The sequence below is a fragment of the Cyprinus carpio genome, chromosome B8 (genome assembly GCF_018340385.1).
Source record: "Cyprinus carpio isolate SPL01 chromosome B8, ASM1834038v1, whole genome shotgun sequence".
NCBI classification, from domain to species: domain Eukaryota; kingdom Metazoa; phylum Chordata; class Actinopteri; order Cypriniformes; family Cyprinidae; genus Cyprinus; species Cyprinus carpio.
Window position 1 is genome coordinate 9,254,038 of NC_056604.1, and position 19,906 is coordinate 9,273,943.

Genomic DNA, 19,906 nt, shown 5'->3' on the forward strand with positions numbered 1-19,906 from the left:
TAGAGTCTTTGCCATCTTTGAGCACTTTTAAATTTATTCTGTATTCTACATTTAAAGAGTCTTGTAAATGTTTTTTCTTGAACTTCGATCTATTTTTTGATTTGTTGGATTGTTTGTGTTTTAATTATTTATGTGTCTGAAACTATATGTGTGCTGCCGTTTTTGACCAGGTCTCCCTGGAAGAAGAGATTATTATATCTCAATGGGATTTTTTTCCTGGCTAAATAAAGGATAAATAAATTTAACTGCGTTTAATGAAAGAACAATTATTATAGTTGTAAAATAATTAAAATTGCAATATGCATTAAGTTAAGTAAGTTACAGCTATTGTCAAATAAATACTGCTACCTGTAGTTTTAAAGAAATAGATGATTAAAACATTGAAATATTGCTGGCGTGTTTTATGATGTTATGTTAATTTTATTATTGTGATTTATTTTAGTTCTAAGTTCTTTAATAATATAGAGGATAATCTTAACACATAATAATAATGATAATAAAAATAATAATAATACAAGATTAATTTTCAGAAAGCTAAAACAAGCATCTCTAAATGCTTTTTATTACGCATTATCAAGTGTAACAATATGCAGTGTGCCATCATGATGTGTTAAATCTTTGAAAAATAATTATAAAAGCATCAATTCAAATTAAAATAATATTTATAATATTTGATTTTTCAAAATAAAATTAGCATTTTATTGTTCTTAATTTATATTTTTATGAATAATACTTTAATAAATGTAATAAATTTATTTTCATTAAAATACAAATTTAAGTGCAAATTTAAGTGCATGTGTGTATATATTTAAATAGTACAGACTAATATAGTTTTCAAGGTCATTGAGTCATTTGTGTTTTCATCATAGCTAGACCTTAAGTTAATGGATTTTAATGTTGGTGCTGTATTGTTTGTATAGGTATGCCTGTACATATTTTAGGGTTGCTACTCTAAAGAAAAACAAGCAAAGAAAACCTAGCAAGGAAATATATAATGTTTGAACCCATTCGTCCAGTAGAGGGAGATGTTTTACTGTAATAAATGTTCACGTCCATATAAATCAAGCTTTCTAATGCTGCTTGTTAATTATGTGCATTGTAAACCCCTAAGATGTGCAGTCCAGTGTTTCAAGTCAGGTTTAGGAATTAAGGAATAGTTCACCTGAAAATGAAATATTTATTTTTGGTATTGCTTAATTCCAAAAATATATCTAATAATTTCTAATATAAAAATACAATTCATGTAGCTTCTTAATTTTTCTGTTAAACAGACAGTTACAGTTCATAAGTGATCACATCTGTTAAGCTGAATTTTTCAAGGAACTGTTCCTTTAAGTAGACAGTTACTGTCATTTTCTTTTAGTCCATGTACAGATGTGGACTGGATTGACTTTGTTCTCGCTGTTTCTAAAAAAAAGTGGACAAGCTATAGTTTGTTTTAGAATCTAAATTTGCTCCATTATTCCATTGAAAGCTTGCCAGCACACAACAATGCAGTCTAATTTTAGTTTGTTTTTCATACCTTGATTTTTGATGAGCTGACAGCACAAGGGTATGACAACCTCTGCAATAATGATCAAATCACAAAGTGTGTGAAGAGAGGTGTCACATCTTCACTTTTGATTGAACTTGTTTGAGGACATGCTTTTATACCACCGTTCTCTCAGCATGTCAGACTTTAAAAAGGGTCTTTTTATACCGTTGTGTTTGAAGGGTGCCACAGCTATGATTCACACAAAGTGCTCTGGCACAGAGTTCTCCCTTATCAGCTGGAAGGCAGTTAGTCAGTCAGTGCGAATGAACTGCTAAATGGCCACAGAGGTCGTGCAGCCTCATCAGCTCTGCACACAAAAAGACAGACACTTTGCACTTATGGATCTTAAATATATTTGTGACTGTCTATGCATTTTTGAGCATTCAACTTGGCGTGGTTGGGGCACCACCAATAACACAAAACATGTTCAGGTTACATTTCACCCTGAAAATAAGAAAATTAAGGCTTTTTTTGCGAGTACCAAGTACATTTTCCTCCCAAATTCTCATTACATTATGCATCCGGAGGTGTTACTTTTGATTATGTAATTTTGAAATTATTCCTAATAGTTAGATACTCGAGTTTGATGAGAAACGGAGGTGCTCAAAATGTCAGTTTATTTTTGATTCTTATTTAATTCCCATTAATGTTACTTAAATTTTTAAAAAAATAACGAATAACGGTAGTGTAATGAATACTATCATGTGTAGTTTAAACTTATTATAGAATCATAATTATATATACTATATGAATAATAAAAATAATAAATGTATAAAAAATATTTAAAAAATTAAAACCAAAATTAAATAAATATTCTTATTAAAAGAAATATAAAATATAAATAATATTAATAATAATAATTATTAATTGTTATTATAAATAGTAGTATTAGTAATATTAATAAATGTTTTTCATAAATTATTATTAACACAAATCTAAATAAAAAATTCATAATAATTATTATTATTACAGTAAAATAATACTTTTTTCTTATTTATTTTTAAATTCTATTTTAAAACAGTTTTTTAAAGAATCTTTATTGTTTTACCTTAAATTTTCTACTATGATTATTTTATGACTTTGAATTAGTATTGTCTATGAAATTTGTTATATAAATAAACTTGCCCTTTCTTGCCTGATATTATTATTATAATTATTACATGAAATTATAATGATTATGATTTATTATTCATTTACTTTATATATATCACAGTCATGCAAATTAGATTTGGCCTTACAGTAATGAGAATTTAAGGGGTAAGTGTGCTCAATTAAATTAAATTAATGTCACCACAATAATAAAAAAAAAAGAAAAAGAGGCGTTCTTTAAGCACAAAATATTTTTTTCTTTTAATTTTAGAGTGAAATATGACATAGACCTAGACATATTTCACATCTCTGGATGGGTTCTGAGAGATTGACACACAGTGTTTGTATGAGGCCTTCATGCATGCATGTGTTTGGAGCTGCATTCTGCGGATTAGTCTCCTTTCATTCCTCTGTTAAATCTCTAGCTCTGAGTCAATTCTTACCACACACACACACTTGTCTCTCTCCATCCATGTTGCCAGGGGTAACAGTGGAGAAACACACAGACGTCATGCAGGGAGAAGTGGGGAGGGGAAGCGAACACACAATGCGGTGCTCTACCAGTCACTATGACACAACCCAAAGAACATGCACACATTCAAGTGGCCTGTTGCCAAAGGTGCATACTGACAGTCCAAAAAAGGGTGAGGGGTATCAAATCAGTAGTTAAAATCATAACATCCCTATATTCCTTGATATATCACAAGTTATGAGTGTATTGTGAGATTTGGAACACTGTGAAAGCAAGTACAGATGATAGATCTCACCATATGGTGTATTTTATTGTCATTTTTTTAAAAAAAAATTTGTGAGCAGTATTGCTCCTTTTTTGTGGACTATATACTGGATGAGAGATTGACAGCCCAGAACTAGCACTTGCGGATGTCTATGTCCTGTGTCCTTGAATTAATGAGCTGAAATCCAGAGGCAGTTATCAGACGGGGCACGGTGAGACCAGGGACCAACATCTTATGAGCACATCCATAGACAAGAACACACTTTAATAACATGGTCACCCTGAGACAGATGCTGTTTCATTATATCAAGAGATTTAAATCTACTCATCTGAAGTCACATTAATAATTCTTAACAAGAGATTAAATATTAACATTATTTCTGAAAAATAAATAATTTTTATTAAAAAAAGAAAATAAATTAATAATTTTATTCAGCAATGATGCATTGAATTGATCAAAGTGACAGTAAAGACATTTATAATATTACAAAAGGTTTGTGTTAAATGCAGACCTTGAGCCAAAATCACCAAACACCAGTGACTTGTACATATGGGTACAGTCATTTTAGACACTTCCAAAACTGTTGCAACAGAGATGAAAATACAGTTTTTAAATACATAAATTATTTTCCATCTTTGTTGCCACAGTTTGGAAGTGCCTTTTTCTGTTCTAAAGAAAGGGGTGTATGTACAAGTCATTGGTGTTTGTTGGCTCAAGGTTGGCATTTAAAGTCACACCAGAGGTCTTCAGCCGGGAATAGAACTTTGTTTTCTGCAAACCAGTCAAGTTTTTCCATAATGACTAAATCAATCATTTCTTTTTGAATATTGCCTAATAAACAGAGACATTGTCATGTTAGAATAAAAAAGGGTCCTGTCCAAACTGTTGCTATAAAATTAGAAGCACACAGTTTCCCAGAATATCATTATATAATATATGTGTGTGTATGTATATGTATATGTGTGTGTGTGTGTTATATATATATATACGTTAGTGCTGTCAAACGATTAATCGCGATTAATTGTATCCAAAATAAAAGTTTTTGTTTACATAATATGTGTGTATACTGTTTATATTTATTATGTTTGACAGCACTAATATATATATATATATAGATGTGTGTGTGTGTGTGTGTGTGTATTCCACTGTGTGTGAAAAAAGATATAACAGAATCATACACTGCACATGAGAACATCAACAGGCAAGCACACACTTTAATAACTTGGTCACCCTGAGACAGATGCTGTTTCATGATATCAAGAGATTTAATTGGAGTACAGCTTTAGCAAAATCTGCTGATCTGAAAAATTTTTAATGAGAAAAAGAATTGATTAAATATTAACATTATTTCCAATACTTTGTGGTATTTCCACAGCGGCACCAATTCAGATGTTGATATATCTTTTAAGACTGTCTCAATTGGGCCTTCACACTGTTAATATATTTCTTGGAGTATTTTGCAGTATAAAATGCCTGTATTGTTCATGCTTTTACATTGATTATGCATCATTTTAAGGTGGACTGTCATAACCAGAAGGATGAGACTGTATCGTCAACCATGACACACTTGTACATCAGATTTCTTTGGTTCTGTTCACAACGAACTTTGCAGGTTTCCTGCAATCACCAATCTTCCTGTCCATTTAGCTATTTTTGTCTGTCTTCCTGGATTATGTGTTAATTCTCCCCTGATCTTCCAGCTAAGGTGTTCCTCCTGCGGTGCAAACGTGGTCAGTCACTCTGAGGGAGGTGAAGTGCAATTTTCAGCTCGGGGAGCAGTTTGAAGTCATGCTTACAGAATACAGAATTAATTCATGAAGGATTTTCTCATGCGTGCTCACTCATTTTACAGGGGTTGGATGTAATGCATTAAATGTATTTCCTGTTGGATTTTATACATAAACATTTTATGTAGTGCACACTGAAGGAGTCAGATCTGTGAGCATCTTCTAAGTATTGGCTTAAATAAACTGATTATAATATGAAATATATGTAGTGTATGTGATTTGTATTTTTTAAACATTTTTGTAATCTTTTATTCACCCTTATGGGGTTCCAAACAATTATCAAAACTTTGGAGTCCGTTAGATTTTTTAAGACTCTTGCTCACAAAGACTGCATTTATTTGATCAAAAAACAGTAAAAACAATAATATTATGAAATATTATAACTTACACATTTTATTATATTTAAATTCATGTGATGCTACATGATCAAAAATACAATAATATTGTGAAATATTACTACAATTTAAAAGAACTTTGTATTTTAATGTATTTTAAAAATGTATTTCTGTTTTTATAAAGCTGAATTTTCAGCAGCCATTACTCCAGTCTTCAGTGTCACATGATCCTACAGAGAAATCATTCTTATATGCGGATTTGCTGCTCAAGAAACATTTCTTAATATTAAAAGTGTTAAAAATGTTAAATGTTTGTTAAATTGTGTAAAGTAAAGGTGAGTACATCTTTCTGTGATAACAGCTGGCAAGCTGACAGTATGTTAATTCACACAGACAGATGTGAACTAATGAAACGCTAGCATGCTTAATGCTTCTCTTCTCATCTTAATGTCCCACATAGAGTTGTTATTGGTTATTAGGGATGTGATGCTTGTTTTTTTGGTTTTAAACCAATGACAGTCTATTGCAGTCAGGGGGTGGTGTGCTGTTCTGGTTAAAAATCTAGGCTGCTAACGGAAAGCGTTTGAATCCCTCACTGAATTACCATTGTGCCCTTAAGCGAAACACTTACAGAAACCCTGGTTTGTACAGTTAAGATTCTCCCTGTTAGAAGTGCACTTTAAATAGCTTCGGGTCACAGCATCTGTTAAAAGAACTCAATATAAGCTTATGATAGTATCACTAGTTCAGGTGAGTGAAGGGGAAAGGGACAGGCAGAGAAGTGCTATTGACCCCGAGCAATGTTGTGTCCGAAGTCTTAGTATGATGATGATTATGTTTGATATAACTGAGAATGAGTTTTTGCATTTGGATAAAAAATGCAAGTAAGCATGGAAATAGGAGATTTGGAAAAAGTTCTGTCATTTTTGTATTTTAGCATTTACACGCTAAAACAAATGTCAGGAGAAACAGGCTGGATTCAGATGCGGGTTTACACAGAGCTTTATTTAAGCAGAGGAGGCAGAGCAGATGAGTAAAGTTCCACAGTCTCGCTCGTAGTGAGAGGACGAGAAGTCGAAGCAGATGAGTAACGTTCCACAGTTTAGTAGGTATGACCGCCGAGACCGGAGGGTTGACAGCTGGAAGCTTCTAGGAGCTCTGTGCTTGTAAGAACAGAGGGGCAGAGAAAACAGCTAAACACACTGGAGCCTGAGGACAAGACACGACAAGGTGAGTACGAAGATCGGAGCTATTGGAACGAGTAACAACAGTCTGATAATAGACAGAGACACACATGGAATAATAAAGGGAAAAAATTAGAAGAACATAGAGAACAGGTGGCGAGCAATTAAGGTTAACAACGGGGAAACAAGGAAGGCGGGGAAAACTCAAACAGGCAGACGCGGTGAGCTGTCAAACCATCCAACACACACACACACACACACACACACACACAAACACCAAAAAAGGCAGGTGATTAGGCCCGAGACCCGACAGTACCCCCCCTCCCAGGAGTGTCACCTGACGCTCTAGGAAGGGGCCTACCTCGATGCCGCCGGAAGTCCTCAATCAGCGAGCGGTCCAGAATGTCCCGGGACGGCACCCAGCACCTCTCCTCTGGACCATACCCCTCCCAGTCCACAAGATACTGAAACCCCCTGCCACGGCGCCGCTCATCGAGTAATCTCTTAACCGTATAGGTAGGAGATCCATCCACAAGACGAGGGGGTGGGGGGGGGTGGGCCGACTACAAGCAGGATTAAGGGGGGAAGAGAACACAGGCTTGACCCTGGAGACATTAAACACAGGGTGAACCCGACCAAGAGTAGGAGGGAGCTTGAGCCTGATTGCCACCGGATTAACCACCTTGGGGATGTGGTATGGCCCAATGAATCTGGGTGCCAGCTTACGAGAAGGCGCCCGGAGAGGCAGATCCTTCGTAGAAAGCAAAACCCGCTGACGACACACATAGGCAGGAGGAGAGGACCGGCGACGATCAGCTGCAGTCTTGGTTCGGCCAGAGGTTTGGATCAAAATCCTCCTGACTTTCTCCCAGGTGCGACGGCAGCGCTGGACGAAAGCCAGGGCGGATGGAACCGCTGCGTCGGGTTCCTGTGACGGGAACAGAGGTGGGTTATAACCAACAGCACACTCAAAAGGGGACATACCTGACGCGGCCACAGGAAGGGTGTTATGAGCGTATTCTGCCCAGGAGAGCTGCTGGCACCAGGAACTCGGATTGTTGGATGCTAGACAGCGGAGCATTCTTCCTAGATCCTGGTTGGCCCGTTCACACTGCCCATTGGTCTGGGGATGAAACCCTGAAGACAGACTTGCAGAGGCCCCAATCTGTCTACAAAATTCCCTCCAGAACCGGGAGACGAACTGGGGACCCCTATCTGAAACCACATCCACTGGTAACCCGTGGAGACGGAAGACGTGATCCACCACCAGTTGGGCGGTCTCCCGGGCGGAGGGCAGCTTGGACAGGGGGATAAAATGAACCGCTTTGGAAAAGCGATCCACCACCGTGAGAATTACGGTGTTACCCTTCGACGGAGGAAGCCCAGAGACGAAATCAAGGGCAATGTGTGACCAAGGGCGGGAAGGGATAGGGAGAGGATTCAGTAGACCATCAGGAGGGCGATTGACAGGCTTACTTTGGGCACATGTGGGGCAGGCCAACACAAACTGTCTAACATCTGCGGCCATAGTAGGCCACCAGAAGCGCTGTCGGATGGCAGACAACGTTCTCCGAATACCTGGATGGCAGACTAACCTGGATGCGTGACCCCACTCAAAGACCTCAGAGCGCAGCGCAGCCGGCACCGGCAACCTGCCCGCCGGGCACTCTCCCGGGCACCTGCACCCCTCGACCGGGCCTCTTCAACTCGCTGCTCGATACCCCATGAAAGAGCCCCGCCCGACCACCACCCCCTCAGGAAGGATGGCCTCGGCCGCAAACTCCCTCCCCGGAGCACCGAACAGGCGAGAGAGGGCATCGGGTTTTGGTGTTCTTAGATCCCGGCCGGTACGAGAGGGTGAAGTTGAATCTGGCAAAGAAGAGCGCCCAGCGGGCCTGACGCGAGCTCAGCCTCTTGGCCGAACGGTTATATTCAAGGTTCTTGTGATCCGTCCAGACCAAGAAGGGCTGCACTGACCCCTCCAACCAGTGACGCCACTCACCCAAGGCCAATCGTACCGCCAACAGTTCTCTATTGCCGATGTCGTAGTTACGTTCTGCAGGGCTGAGACGACGAGAGAAGAATGCACAGGGGTGGAGCTTCCCGTCATGGAGGGAACGCTGAGATAGAACTGCGCCAACCCCAACGTCCGAAGCATCAACCTCGACAATGAACTGGGCCTCAGGATCTGGAACCAACAGGACAGGTGCAGAGACAAAACGGGACTTTAAAATGTCAAAGGCTACCTGCGCCTCCCGGTTCCATCTGAAGGACACCTTAGTGGAGGTTAAGGCTGTGAGCGGTGCAGCGATCTGACCAAAATTCCTGATGTATCGCCGGTAGAAGTTGGCAAAACCCAGGAAACGCTGCAGAGCCTTCCGGGAGTCAGGGACCGGCCACTGGGCGACAGCTTTAATCTTAGCGGGATCAGGCTTGATCCCCTCCGTAGAAATAATGTGGCCAAGGAACGTAACTGACTCAGCGTGGAATTCGCACTTCTCCGCCTTGACAAACAACTGGTTTTCTAGCAAATCGCTGGAGAACCCGTCTGACATGCTGGGTGTGTGATTTGGAGAGAAGAGGAGAAAATCAAGATATCATCCAAATACACAAAGACAAATTGATTAATCATGTCACCCAGCACGCTGTTGACGAGTCCCTGGAAAACGGCTGGAGCATTGGTAAACGACCAAACGGAAGAACCAAGTACTCGTAGTGTCCCGAAGGGGTGTTAAACGCCGTCTTCCACTCATCCCCCTCCCGAATGCGCACCAAGTGGTAGGCGTTGCGCAGGTCTAACTTGGTGAAGACCCGAGCTCCCTGCAATAATTCAAAAGCAGAAGACATTAAAGGTAGGGGGTACCTGTTCTTAATAGTAATGTCATTCAAACCTCTGTAATCAATACAGGGGCGCAGGGAGCCGTCCTTCTTCTGAACAAAGAAAAAGAACCTGCACCAGCGGGAGAGGAGGAATGGCGGATGAGCCCAGCCTGAAGTGACTCACGTATATACTTGTCCATGGCCTCTCTCTCAGGACCCGAAAGGGAATATAAACGACCCTTAGGCGGAGAGAAGAGCCCGGGAGAAGATCAATGGCACAGTCATAGGGGCGATGCGGAGGTAGCGAGGTGGCCCGGGCCCTACTGAAGACCGCCCGAAGATCATGGTACTCCGCCGGAACACCAGTCAGGTCAGAGGGATCCTCCTGAGGAACACAAGACACAGAGACAGGAGGAAAAGCAGCACCCAAACACGACACGTGACAAGACTGACTCCAGGATAAAACTGAATTACTGACCCAGTCAATGTGTGGATTGTGCTTATGTAACCACGGGTGTCCCAGAATTAAGGGAGCCTTAGGGGAATCAATGATAAACAGTTCAATCAGCTCACAATGGCTGCCAGCAATATGAAGGTTTATCTTGGGTGTGACATGGGTGATGGTGGTAAGGGGACGGCCAGATAATGACCATGCTGATACGGGACTAACCAAAGGAATAAGCGGTATTCCCCAACGTTGAGCAGAAGCAGCATCGAGGAAGTTCCCCTCAGCCCCTGAATCCACAAGGGCGAGTCCAGCGTGAGAACGACTCTGGAAAGAGAGTTGGAACGGCAGCTGAGTGCGTGCTGCAGGAGAGCTTGAACTGAGAACCGTGCCCACCAGGACTCTCCGCCTCACTGGTGGGCCCTGGCTTTTAACGGCCACTGAAGGGCGAAGTGGCCTCCCTTGCCGCAGTATAGACACGCCCTGCTTCTGTTGTGGTGTAAGCCGTAGACGACCCAACTGCATGGGCTCCTCCTCCGAGAGCTGTCGGCTGGCTGAACTGGCTGAAGGGGACTCACTCTAGGTGGCGCCACGGAGCGGAAGTCTGCCGTTGTTTGCGGTGGCGGCTGAGACGGCCCTCAATGCGGAGTGCGAGATTAATTAGATTATCAAATTCCCGCGGGAGCTCTATGGCCGCGAGTTCATCAGCAATGGCAAAGTCCAACCCCTCAAGAAAACGAGCGCGCAGCGCGCTCTCATTCCAGCCACACGCCGCAGCTAAAGTCTGGAACTGGATCGCATAATCAGTGACAGAGCTCCTCCCCTGTGACAGTCGCGATAACTGGGCCGCCGCCTCGTCACCCTGAGCTGAGCGATCGAACAATTTGGCCATCTCTTGACTAAAATCCGCGAAGGTGGCACAACAGGGAGCCCGCGATCTCCACACGGCAATTCCCCATTCGCGGGCACGGCCCGAAAGAAGTGTAAGGACGTAAGCAACTTTGGCCTCTTCATTTGCGTAACGCCGGGGTTGCAGAGAAAACACCAGCGAGCATTGGGAGAGAAACGCTTGACAGGCATTAGGATCGCCATCGTAGACCGGCGGATTGTTGGCATGGGGTTCGGAATCGTGGGACATACCGGTGTGAGGAACGGACCCCCGGCTCGTTGCCTCTCGCTGAAGGCCATCCACCCGTGTGAAGAGTTCGGAGACTCGGGCACTAAGAGCGTCCACATCCTGCGTGGTGGTGTTGAGCTGGGTGGCATGCTGCCCTAACAAAACTCCCTGCTGTACAAGAGCCGAGCGAAGTGGATCAGATCCCGCTGAATCCATAATCTGGTCAGACTGTTCTGTCAGGAGAAACAGGCTGGATTCAGATGCGGGTTTACACAGAGCTTTATTTAAGCAGAGGAGGCAGCAGATGAGTAAAGTTCCACAGTCTCGCTCGTAGTGAGAGGACGAGAATTCAAAGCAGATGAGTAACGTTCCACAGTTTAGTAGGTATGACCGCCGAGACCGGAGGGTTGACAGCTGGAAGCTTCTAGGAGCTCTGCGCTTGTAAGAACAGAGGGGCAGAGAAAACAGCTAAACACACTGGAGCCTGAGGACAAGACACGACAAGGTGAGTACGAAGATCGGAGCTATTGGAACGAGTAACAACAGTCTGATAATAGACAGAGACACACATGGAATAATAAAGGGAAAAAATTAGAAGAACATAGAGAACAGGTGGCGAGCAATTAAGGTTAACAACGGGGAAACAAGGAAGGCGGGGAAAATCTCAATCAGGCAGACTGCAGTGAGCTGTCAAACCATCCAACACACTCACATACACAAATACACACACACACACACACACACACACACACACACACACACACACACACACACCAAAAAAGGCAGGTGATTAGGCCCGAGACCCGACAACAAAGTAAAGAGTTCTAATATAATTGAGTATGGTTCTCCTGACGAGAACTTTACACTTCATTTACATTTATGCATTTGCCATTTTACCCAAAGCCTTTCTCTACAGTTAAAGCTACAGAAATGCTTAAAAAAGTAAAAAAAAAAGATGTTGATACAGTAGCTTATTTGGTTTCAGAAGAGTCTGAGCACAGTTTGAGACATTGTTGAGATCTCATCTGAAGCTTCAGAGAGGACACATGTAATATTACTGGATTTTAGGCTTTGAAGAAAAATCGTAGGCAATTTAAATGGATAGTTCACCCAAAAATGAGAATTCTGTCACACCTGTATGAATTTCTTCTGGGGGACGCTAAAGAAAATATCTTGAAGAACATTGGAAACAAAAGATTCGAGGCCATTTCTTAAAATATCTTGTTTTATGTTCCACAGAAGAAAGAAAGTCATAGAGGTTTGGATCGACACAAGTATGAGTAAATGATGACAGATTTTTTATTTTTGGGTGAACTAATGCTTTCAGTAAAAGCCTCCATTTCATTTGATTTTCTAGAAAAAATGGTAGAGATATAAAAGAGATTTTTATTTCTTTCCTGCAGCTATTAAAATAAGCATGCTGTGATGATCATAAGCAACATTTATAGCCGGCTTCTGTCAGGATTCATTAATCTTCATGTCTCCTTACCTTGCGAGGCATTTCTTTTTGTGACATGTTTGGCAGCTTAAAGTCTACATCATAAAATCATATTTAGAACAGCTGCTCAGTGATCAAAGGATAAGCGAATACACACACATATTTTCTTTGGACCACATGCACACATCCTTGTCATAAATTAGTTAGATTTAAACATACGGAGAGGGGAAAAAAGAGAAAAGTTGCTTTTTGGCAGCAGTGGCTGCTTACTCTATACTGTACACACACACACACACACACACACACACAATTTGAATGGCTCTTTAGCGAAGTGGTGGATTGCAGTCAGCAGTTAGTGATGCGCTGCAGATCGACAGCTTGCTCTGTCTCTCCTCCCTCCCTCCCTTCCTCTCTCCCTCTCCTCTTCTCTCTCACAAGCACACCATCACAGCTCGGCAGTCGTCCTGAGAGGAGCACGCACTCTTCTGCTCTCCAGCTCTTTCACCGATTAATTCCAGTCACTCATTCGTGCGCTGAGCAGCTCGCACGGGGTTTGCAGAGACACTCCGAGTTCATTCGCTCACCCCTGCTCTCCCCCGTCCTGGGGAGTTTACCGCTGGATTAGTGGACGTTTTTTTGTTTTTGCCCCCAGCAGCGGGAGAAGGACGGGCGAAGCGTGAGGATGGCCCAGCAAGCGGCCGTGGGCCACCAGGACACGCTGGCAGTGCCGCCCATGCCCAAGCATGTCGGGCTGAATGAGGACCTGGTGAAGATCCTGAGGGAGAACCTCCTGCAGCAGGAGCGACCCCGAGGGCACCGCCGCTCACCCTCTTCCATTTCACCCCGGCTGTCGCCACGGAACTCCCCCCGTCTCCTCCGACGGATGCTTCTCAACAACAATAACCACAAGCAGAGGCGCTTCACCGTGGCACATACTTGGTAGGACCCTGCCTGCCATGTTTTTGTATTTTTTTTTTTTTTATTCATGGCTTTTTATCAGAGTTGGAAAAAGGAGCTTTTGTATGTACGTCTTGTCAAACAGTTTTGATGCGTGAGAAGTTTGTTTATTTGTTGTGTCTTTCGGAATCATTTCCATATGCTTCCTACTTGTCACCTGCTGAGTTCTGCGTCACTTTGAGTGGCGACTGCCGTTTTCAGCCCACTGGCGTGCTTTTTGGTGTGCAGGCAAACAAATATTAATGTGCATGTTCTCCTTTGATATTACCGGTCTTTCCATAACACCTGGCAGATGCTCTCGCGCCACTGTTGAATAAATCATACCTGCATAAACACTCTTTCAGGCTTTCCCCCTTAAGGCAAACGTTGAATGGATTAATAACTACATATCGCACTTCATCCTCCAGTATCCTAATCTTCTAATTCCTTGCCAGCAGAAAAGAGATGGAACTAATTGTTTTTTGTCGTTGTTGTTGAAGGTGACAGATTATTGGGCTCCAGGAAGGATTTTTACATTGCCTTCTACTGTGTTCACTATCTTAATTTCACACTTCCTTTCCTGCCACCCACTTGCCATCCGGATTACTGTCACAAGCCACTTTAGAAATACATTTAACGGAAATTCTGTGATGTTCTTTGGCCTTTTTTCTGTTTCTGATCCAACACCAGAGAGATGTGCTAAGCAGAAACACTTCTCGGTGCAATTCTCATATGTAAAAGGTGGCATTTAAGTAGCGATTGATCTTTTCTTCCATTTTGTGATGTACATCTAAGTGTAATGGATAATGAGAAACAAAAAAAAAACTGCAGGGTGGGACTTAGTTCTGTGCATTCGTTGTTGGTTGGTTTTGGAAATGTGGCCATTGTTCTCAAACCTTCAAACACTTTTCAATAAGAAGCCCGGCATACGTCACCACAGAGAAGTCTGACTTTTCCAACGGAACGTTCAGTTTTGAGTAAACATTACAAGGTCAAAGCTCTTTTTAAAAAAGATAAAACACATGCACTAATGAAATGTTTACAGTATCAGATGCATCCAGTAAATAGGGCTCTTTTGCATTTTTTAACCTGACCTTAATGCAAATGAAATCACACATTCGTACTGATTTTGCAATTATTTGTATTGATCCCTACCTCAAGATGATTTCTCTTCAGAGAAACGCTCAGGCTGTTCTTGAAAGCCTATGAATTGATGCGCTCATCCAAGGTCTACCAGCTTGTTTGGTTAGAGACAGCTTTTGCAGAGAAAATCATCATTCAGAACCGCAGGGGTGTAATCAAGGTGTCAGCGTCTATGCTCATTAAATCTACTTTAAATGTAGATGGCCTTGTGCATTTGCCCTCATTTTTCCAGCATGTCATATATCTGCAGAGATCATTTGTAGTGGTAACAAGCATACTCAGAATTCCAAGTCAAATATACATGGTTTTGTCGATAATGAGAAATACACCGTTGTTATTTGCAATTAGCTATTGCTGGTGTGCAGAAAGTGCTTCATGTTTGTCAATTGACTAGGACAGCCAGGCATTATTGACGTATCTGTTTTTTGCTCTCAAGAGATCCCTTTGTAAATGTTACCCATCTAAAAGAGGAAAAATCCCTGCTGTGTTTCACATGCGATTAATTGGCCCACATTTCAGAGGTGTGGGAGCTGTTTTGTGTAAACGGTAAAAAAGGACATCACTTTGCTCAACAGCTGTTGGATTCAAATGCCTTTTTTAACGGCATTATTTCGCCCCTGCACAGGAAAATGGTTCCATCAATCAGGTTAAATGGAGCCTGAGGTTTTGCCATTTGGGGGGTGATTTCTAGGATGGCCTCAGATAGAAATCTTTTGGATTTCGGGTATTTCAATTTTCCAGTACATTTTCATGTCCATATTGTCTTAATATATTGGATACAATCTTAAACGTTTTTTTTTTTTTAAGATTGTGCCATTTGTTTCTTTTGTCGCAATATTCCAGTTAAGTGATTATGAGTGAGCGTTAAATAATGTTAAAAATAATTATTTTCTTTTTTTCACAACGTCACTGGGTGTATAACACTGACTTCGACAATTATATTTTATTACTTGAAATGAAATTTATTAGGAAATATCCCAGGTGTTTCTTCTTTTGTTTTTTTTTTGGTTCTTTAATCAAAAAGTTTGCAAGAGGGTGGACAAAATTTAAGAAGTGTGAATTTGAATTGAATTGGCCTGATCCATCCATCTAGATCAATCCATCCATCTTTTTTTCAAAAGTGTTAAGCAAAGCTTTGTCAAGACAATATTTAAAGTTTGTCTTGACCAACTTTACCTTTCTAGTTGAATGTCATAGAATTTCAGTTAAATTCTACTTCCATGCATTTAAATTACTACTTCAGTTGGTGCACAACTCTGGTTTCCAGCAAAACATTAACAATTTAGCAATGTCAAACTCATGCTTTTTCCCCCCTGTCTTTCTTTTTTTGCTATTTTGTGAACGTGTAAATCTGGCATACCCTGAAATACGTTCCTAAATTACAACACATGCACAAGTTCAGAAGGTAGTGCATAACGATAATGACCCTACATGTGTCTTGTTTGCAAGAGCAGATGGTCAGATGACAGAATGAAATAATAATTTAACGCTTATTAGGAATGGCTAGTAATCCTAATGGATTTAGGTGTTAATTAATGTTTCTTATGAATCATAGCTTAGAAGGTGTTGTGTCTCGAATGTTGGTCTTTTTCTAGATTTTGCCAGGCCAGATAGGGCTCTTGAATCTTTTATTCAGAACCATTTGGACTGGATGTGGTTTACATTGTATGAGGCTGGATGCCCACTGTGACAAAAAGAAGCACTTCACAGTCATGGTACGTTTTTGAAAAGCTGAGAGGAAGCAACGTTTACAACAGTCCTCAAATCAAGTCCCCTTGTTATATTTCCTCTCACTATAGCTGAGACAAACTAGAGATATTTTTACAAATGTATGATACAGATCATCAGCACCACTACATGCATGCTGTGCGCTCGTTTTCTCTCTCTCTCTCTCTCTCTCTCCCCCTCGCTCTCCAACATAGTCATACTCTCGCTCACACAGGAATGCACAAAAAACAAACACAGAAGTACACACAGTCACGATTCCATCACCTCCCTTTCTTTCCTGCTCGCCAGCGCTGTGAGTTACCTTAGTAATAAGTTAGAAAAAAGGTTTGAGAGATTTCCAGAGGCCTTGAACTGAAGAATGTGAGGAGTGATGTAAGAGGCACTGCAGGTTTTTGTTGAAGAGATGGAAAGAGTGCATGCAGAATGGAGAGGAGAACCAAGAACCGTATAAGGACCACTATAGAAAAATTAACGAGAGAATCTATAATGCTCATTATAGCATTTTCTTGACCTATGCAGATTGTTGTTATTGTTGTTTGAATGGCTGTTGACCAATATCCAGAACTGATATTTAACATATTATTATTAGTAATAAATTGATGTATGTACAGTGAGGTCCATGTATATTTGGACACTGACAAAATTTTTATCAATTTGGCTCTGTATGCCACCAGAACAGAATTAAAAATAAAACAATGAAGATGAAATTGAAGTGCAGACTTTAAGCTTTAATTCAAGGGGTTGAACAAAAATATAACATAAAATGCTAGGAATTACAACCATTTACCATTTACCTCCTTTGTGATGCTTTGCCAGGCCTTTACTATAGCTGACTTCAGTTGTTGTTTGTTTGTGGGTCTTTCTGCCTTTAGTTTTGTCTTCAGCAAGTGTAATGCATGCTCAATCGGGTTGAAATCAGGAAATTGACTTGGCCAGAATTATCCACTTTTTTTACCTTCACAACCTCCTGGGTTCCGCCGTCCAATCAACTTTGCTGTGTTTGACTGAATCTGGGTTGAATATTGTTGCTGTTATTATTTATAAGTGCTTTATTGTTGTTAATAATACTATAATACTGTTACTGCTACTACTACTAATTATTATTATTATTTATAATAATGATGGTTTGTTATTATAAAATAATACAAAATGCTACAATAATAATTTTTTGTACAATAATGTTTGAACTAGACTAGCAAAATGTAGGATACCATTGTTGTCCGATTTTATTGCTGATTTAAAAACATGCAATATTGACAAATATTTTCGGAGTAGATATAAGCTATACTTGCAATTTTCAGCAGCTGTTACTCCAGTTTTCAGTGTCACATGATCCTACAGAAGTTCAGAGTCCAAATCACCCAATCAGCCCAGCACCTCACCCATAAAACCCCCCACAGCTGAAGCTCCCATACGACACTGCAATGCCTCGCACATTGATTTTTTTTTCCTGTCATACTGTATGTCGCTTTTCTCATCCTCTATCTCATTTCAGCTGAAGGACTCTGAAGCTTTGCTGAAATCACTGTTAGCTTTCACAGCAGCAGAGCCGAGAGCGTTGATTCCATATGGATGAGGGGTGAGCACAAGGAAAAGTTTCAAAAGTGCTGGAGAGGCAGAAAAAAAGGTGTGGGTGGGAAAAGATGGACTTCAGCTGAGGTGCCCGAGTCAACCAGCAGCGAGCAGATAGCAGGCGTACATGCAATACAGAGGTGTTACAAAAAACGAGGCAAACTCGCAACATCGTTGCAGTGCTTTCAAACAAGCACCCTGCAGAACAGCAATGCGTGGGTGGATTGAGCTGTACTCACAGAAGGCAATAACTTGATCAAAGCGATTGTTTTCTCTAGACTAGAGATGCAACAGGGTGACTATCAGCCAGAGAGAACAGAAGGTCATGGCGACAACAAGCAGCAGACATTTGTGCAGAAGAGAGATGCCATGAACTGATGCATAGCTACATAAAAAGGCACTTCAGATTTGTTCTAGCTGGCGGTTTGATTCAAGCCACAGCTGTTTTATTGTTCTACATACACACATGTGTGCTTGTTAGTGATGGGTTAGGAGGAGGCTGAAAAATACCCAAATATTAGGGCATGTCAAAACTTCTCCAGGCCCCCAAAACACCCTCAGGCCCCAGAGGGTTAACCACTGATGTCATTGATGTGATTATTTAGTGTTAGATTTTTGTGTTTTTGGGTGATATATTCATTTTACTTATTAATATAAATGGATCTTTGTGTATAAGATAGATAAGATTTGCGACATCAAAAAGTTTAAAAGCTGCTTGTTTGTTCTGTGTTGTGTCTCTAAATTCATCCTTTTTAAAGCACAGCTGCAAAGCACCAGCTGTGTAACAAATCCACAGGCTTCACCAATAAATTTCAAGACAATTAGTGATGGATTTGAAATCTTCTGCTGTGACCAACATACCTGTTATCATGAATAATCCATAAGTCTCTGGTTTTTTTTTGGTAAGGAATATGAATATTTGCTGCAATAATAGTTTTGTGCCATAAAATACTTTTAGCTAATATGATACATATTTTGCCAATTGGATTCAATCTGTGTGGTTTTTTAAATGTGTTTTGTACACATACAAACAGATTAGAGTTTCCATTAGCTATATTGTGTTTCGCTCTATTTTTACGATTTTTAAGACAACGTGCCATGTTAAATAGTTGAACTATTAGAAATGTGTCTCTGGCAGGGTGGATATGAACAGAATATATTTTAAATTAGTTAAATTAGTAATAAGTTTAATTCCTGAATTTGAATCGAGTTTGCAAACGAGATGTAGAATTGCAATTTGAATGTCAGAAAGTAGAATTAAAAGTAATTGAAATCCATGTAACTTATTTTTAACTGTAAATGTAAAGTTTATCAAGACAAGCTTTGCATATTTGCTTGGTATAGATAAATGGATGGATGGAGTAGATAGTTTCAGATAGATAGATTGGCAGAGTTTTTAACAGATAGATAAATAGATATAAATGAAAGAGATGAAAATAGGTAGTTTTTTCATCCCTAGTGCATCTAATTTTAACAAGACGAGGGAAGGTACTTGTATTGGTGAATGTGACATCTGATGGAAATATAGCAATTGGCATGTGTTTCTTTGATTTGCAGACGTGAATGCGTGCGCTAATCATTTCGCACATCTGCAGTGTGCAACGTGTTTATTAGCAGTAATTATGCAAATTACCTTTCCTTCATTTTCCCTATCTCCTCCACCCATGTGTAATTTGCTCAGTAATGAGCGGCAAGTCGGATTTGAGCAGAGGAAACACTAAATTAAATCTCCTCTAAATTATTAATCAATTGAATTAACTCACAGACCAATCATTTATTCCCAAATAGAATTAAAGTCATTCTCAAACAAACAAAGCGACTGTAGATGAACTATAGTCTGAGAGTGAGTCTGTTTCCATGGCCACACCATAACAGAGAGGTCGCCGTCCACTTCTTTGTGCTTTAAGGATCCTTAAACTGTATGTGGATTTTCAGCATGGTTTTTCGCAAGCTGAAGGTCTCCCGGAAGGAACTGTGAGGCATCGTGCGTGAGATTGGGTTTGGCACAAGATTGGAGTACTGAGGGCTGCCTGAAAAGAGA

At 40.6% G+C, this 19,906-nt stretch overlaps 1 protein-coding gene across 6 annotated transcripts in view; it reads left to right on the plus strand.

Annotated features, from left to right (window-relative positions):
• The window catches only part of LOC109094537 (cAMP-specific 3',5'-cyclic phosphodiesterase 4D-like), a 119,691-nt gene that overhangs the window by 32,424 nt on the left and 67,361 nt on the right, over positions 1 to 19,906 (plus strand). The window contains exon 1 of one of the 6 annotated variants that reach the window (XM_042729598.1): positions 12,295 to 13,425. The exons of 4 other annotated variants lie outside the window; for them this stretch is intronic. In XM_042729598.1, the coding sequence (XP_042585532.1) occupies positions 13,169 to 13,425 (257 nt within the window). In that variant the 5' untranslated portion in view covers positions 12,295 to 13,168. Of the gene's footprint in view, positions 1 to 12,294; positions 13,426 to 19,906 lie in introns of those variants that run through there. One more of the 6 variants, XM_042729591.1, reaches the window with a different exon arrangement.